The 3,854-nt window shown below is 48.8% G+C and overlaps 1 protein-coding gene across 1 annotated transcript; it reads right to left on the reverse strand.

Moving 5' to 3' along the window:
* Nucleotides 1-730: 730 nt before the first annotated feature.
* LOC125512151 lies at nt 731-2,478 on the reverse strand. The gene is made up of 3 exons (XM_048677228.1): nt 2,119-2,478; nt 1,818-2,033; nt 731-1,397 (listed from the first exon to the last, which is right to left on the reverse strand). The coding sequence occupies exons 1-3, from the start codon at nt 2,413-2,415 to the stop codon at nt 1,068-1,070; spliced, it is 843 nt and encodes a 280-aa protein (XP_048533185.1). The 5' UTR covers nt 2,416-2,478; the 3' UTR covers nt 731-1,067.
* Nucleotides 2,479-3,854: the final 1,376 nt, after the last annotated feature.

The raw sequence follows: 3,854 nt of genomic DNA on the forward strand, positions 1-3,854 counted from the left end.
CTACCGATGTATGCATATCCAGGGTTGGCCCCTGCTATATAAACACGCACCCGTCGCCTCTAACGAGGTAAGACGCTTTGAGCAATCTTCACAGTCTTTATCTAAAATATAACATTCCAACAGAGGAATGATGAAAACCCGTGAAGTTGTTTGAGATAGTTTTGGTGACAGTTGATGGAGATTGGACTCATCCTATATGGCTATATGGTGGCCAAGATGATAATAAAATGGCAATGTGAGTCCACCTGAGAAATCAATTCAATTAACTCAACTTTTGTCTTGTGTGCAAGATTGTCATATCCGTGTCAGTTCAGGTGTATTGGTGTGTAACTTCACATGACCAGGTATCCGAGTGCAAGTATAGTTCAACAAAGGGCCATAAACTTCATGCCACTTTTCACCCGATTCGAAACAGACTCATGAAACATCCACTCCACATATATTTGGACAGCTGTTATATTTGCACATTTGATCTTGAACTAGTGCGACTTATTGTCTTGCTGATGTATATCATCTATGGAGTCCACTGAGGACCTGTGCAAATTTGGACAAGTGTGGTTTCTACTTTCTACTGTAGTATATCTACATCCTGAACAAATTGCCGTGCTTCGTTCTAAAACAAATTGCTGTTCTTGGTACTGCTAAGTCGTCCAAGTATCAACGCCTGCATTCAAGACTCATAAGTGCTCGAGCATACCACAAAAACCTTGCTCAAGAATTACCAGAACAGTGCCCACAAAAAAGAGCCAAATATGTATGGCACTTGGACTTTCTCAAGAGGTTCTGATCTTACAATTTGCATCTAGCACTGGCAAGCATAATACCGATTTTTGCACACACTGTTACTGAAGCAGAACTCAGTCACGCTAATTAAAACAACAATGCCCTTCTCTTCTGTCCTACTTCTATATATGCATGTAAAAACACCAGTAATTAAAACATCACGATGTGTCTACTAGAGCGACAAGGCTAATCATAAGTACTGGTAAATATCGGAAGCGGCCAACACTTGCAGAAGCGAAGCAAATCCACCGGCACCGGCTCGATCGCTGGCTCGTGTGCACGCATCAGGTAGGGGGCAGTACGTGGTGGTACCGGTCGTTGCCATGGCGGGCTCCGTAGAGCGCGAAGGCCAGCGCGGCGTCGATCGCGGCGACGGAAAAGACCGTCGCGGCGAGGATCCCGACCCGCACTTTCCTCCAGAAGGCAGCGCGGCGAATGTGGAGGACAGCGGCCGTGGGGTTGGCATTGAGCTCCGCGTCGGCGACCTCAACGAGCGCGAGGAGGAGGCGCTTTGAGCGCGGGCTGAGGCCGCGGGCGCCGCTCAGCTCGGCGAGGACGCCCTCCATCTCCGAGAGCAGGGGGCCATCGGCGGTGAAGTCGGCAGGCGCTGCAACCTGCATGGAAAAGAACACCGACATTTCTTCAGTGTGTCAGGAACTTGCAGGTTCACGGAATGGATAGACAGTAGCCGTGTAGTTTAAGAATCCCCGACAACAAGTTACACTGCAAATTCAAAGCGGCAAACGGAACTCGATTAATTCTAATTGATCGGCAACAGGAATCATGATTCGGACGGGAAAAAACCTCGACACGGACCCTCGTCCCAAATTTCGTCACCACCGGAGCATGCCGAAGCAACCTCGACACAGGCCCTGCAGAATGGCTCTCAATTTCCATCGAGGCAACTCGAACTTGGTCCACAGAGCGCTCAAATAAAACAACGCGAATCCATAACCGCGGCGCGGACTCCAAAATTTTAACCAGCAATCGGAACTCGAGGAGCAGCACAGATCGGAATCAGTCGGGAGCCTCACCTGGGTGACAGTGGAGTCGACGGAAGCGGTCATCGCGTGTTTCGCGTCAGCGTCAGAGGCGGAGACGACGGTGGTGGAGGAGGCGTTGTCGGGGTCGGGAAGCTCGAGCAGGGGCGCGAGGTCGGCAAGGCCCTCGGGCGCGAGCATCGGCTGATGCAAGGAGGCGGCGGTGGGGAAGGGGGAGTCGTCCTCGTAGTCCAGGCGCTTGCCCACCTCCTGTTGGTCACCAAGAGGCCGGAGAAGGTCATCGATTAGGCTGCGAGACTCTCGCAGGCAATTAACGGGAGGTATGCGCGGTTACCTTGACGATGGAGGCGATGTCGCGGGTGGTGCTCGCGGAGAGATCCGTGGATGACGAGGAACCCACGGAGCCGCGGGTGAAGGGCCCGGAGAGATCTGTGGATGACGAGGAGCCCGAGGGGGTGCGGATGGCGGAGGTGACACCGGCCTTGGCGCCGGAGGAGGAGAGGTCAGCGCGGGGGATGGAGGTGGGGGCGAGGGGAGTCGTGTCCGTCGACGAGGAACCCGCGGTGGTGCGAGCGGCGGAGCGGGCGGAGGAGGGGCGCGGGGTGTTGAAGCCGGCGTGAGGCTTGGCCATGGTGGGCGGTGCCGCTCTGGTCTGGCCTCGGAATGGTGGGTTGGGTCGGGTGGGTTCTAGAACCTTGGGTTTGAATTTGAACTGGATACGACTCGAGCCAATTCCTGTTTGGGCGCCATCTATATGCTTTTTTGCACATCGCGCACACCCTCCCAGCGAACGAATCTACGTACGAAATGGGCTGGCCCATGCTGCGTTTTCTGTTTCCGAAAGCTTACACCATCCGGTTTTGTGAACCTTCTGGCCGGTTTCTGTGAAGCTTCAAGAAGCCTCCAGCTGGTTTTTTTTCCTGGTTTTATATTTCAGTTTTTTGTGTTTTTCTTTGTTTGTCTTTTCTATTATTTTAAATCCACGATTTCTTTTTCAAAGTCATTATTTTTTAATTTAGGAACGTTTTTTAGTTTGTGTTCATTTTTTTGAAAATCATGAACAATTTTAAAATGTGTGAACCTTTTCAAGTTATTGAAAAAAAATTCAAATCCATGAAAATTTTAAACTTTGTGATTTTTTTGGTAAATTTATGAACTTTTAAAATTTGAGAAAAAAATTTCAAATTGAAGAATTTTAAGACCTTCTTTAAAGTTCATGAATTGTTTTCATATTTTTTTTCAAATATGCGATTTCCTAAAGAAAATGTGAACATTTTTCTGTCTCATAAAACTTTTAAACTCTGTCAAAAAACCGGTAGTCCGTTCTTTTTAAACCATCAATTGCTTGTTTTTTGTGGAACAAAAAATAATAGGCGAGCATAACACATGCGCGACCGCAACTACTGAGCGAGCGGTAATTGGGCTGACTCATATGAGTGCGAACTCGAGCGCTGCAGTGGGTAGTCGACGCCTTAAGCACAAAAGTTCCCTCGACTCGAGTCAGCTTACCTAAGAAATTGGGTTGGGTATTTATGGGGAACGGGGGTAGAAGAGTGAGGATAATGGATTTATTTATTTGAGAAGTTGGCACCCCTCTTCATTCATATAGTTTCTCAAATACATCTTCTAAAACTCTAAGCTCCCTTGAAAGGGAGGCTCCTGGGTGATATGGGGTTGTGGGTCGTGGGGTGGGCCACACATGTGTGTGTGGAGCCGTGATTTCTACACTCGGTCCCTTCGCATACATTTGTGGCAACTGGGTGCCTGTTTTTGTCCTCTTGTCGGGCCTATCTCTATTTGGTTTCTTCTTCTGATTTGGGCAAGAGGGTCGGCGGTAGTGGTCTAATGCGCAAGAGGGGTTAGTGGTGTTCTTCGCTTCTCGATTAGGATATTGTTGTTTCATCGGACAATCGGGGTCATTGCTACTCATTTCTTCCTCTTTTACATCGGCTTCTTTGGTGTTGCTTGCTTCAAAAAAACTGGTAGTCCGTTCTTTTTAAACCATCAATTGCTTGTTTTTTGTGGAACAAAAAATAACAGGCGAGCATAACACGTGCGTGACCACAACTA

Source organism: Triticum urartu, chromosome 6 (genome assembly GCF_003073215.2).
Source record: "Triticum urartu cultivar G1812 chromosome 6, Tu2.1, whole genome shotgun sequence".
Lineage (NCBI taxonomy): Eukaryota > Viridiplantae > Streptophyta > Magnoliopsida > Poales > Poaceae > Triticum > Triticum urartu.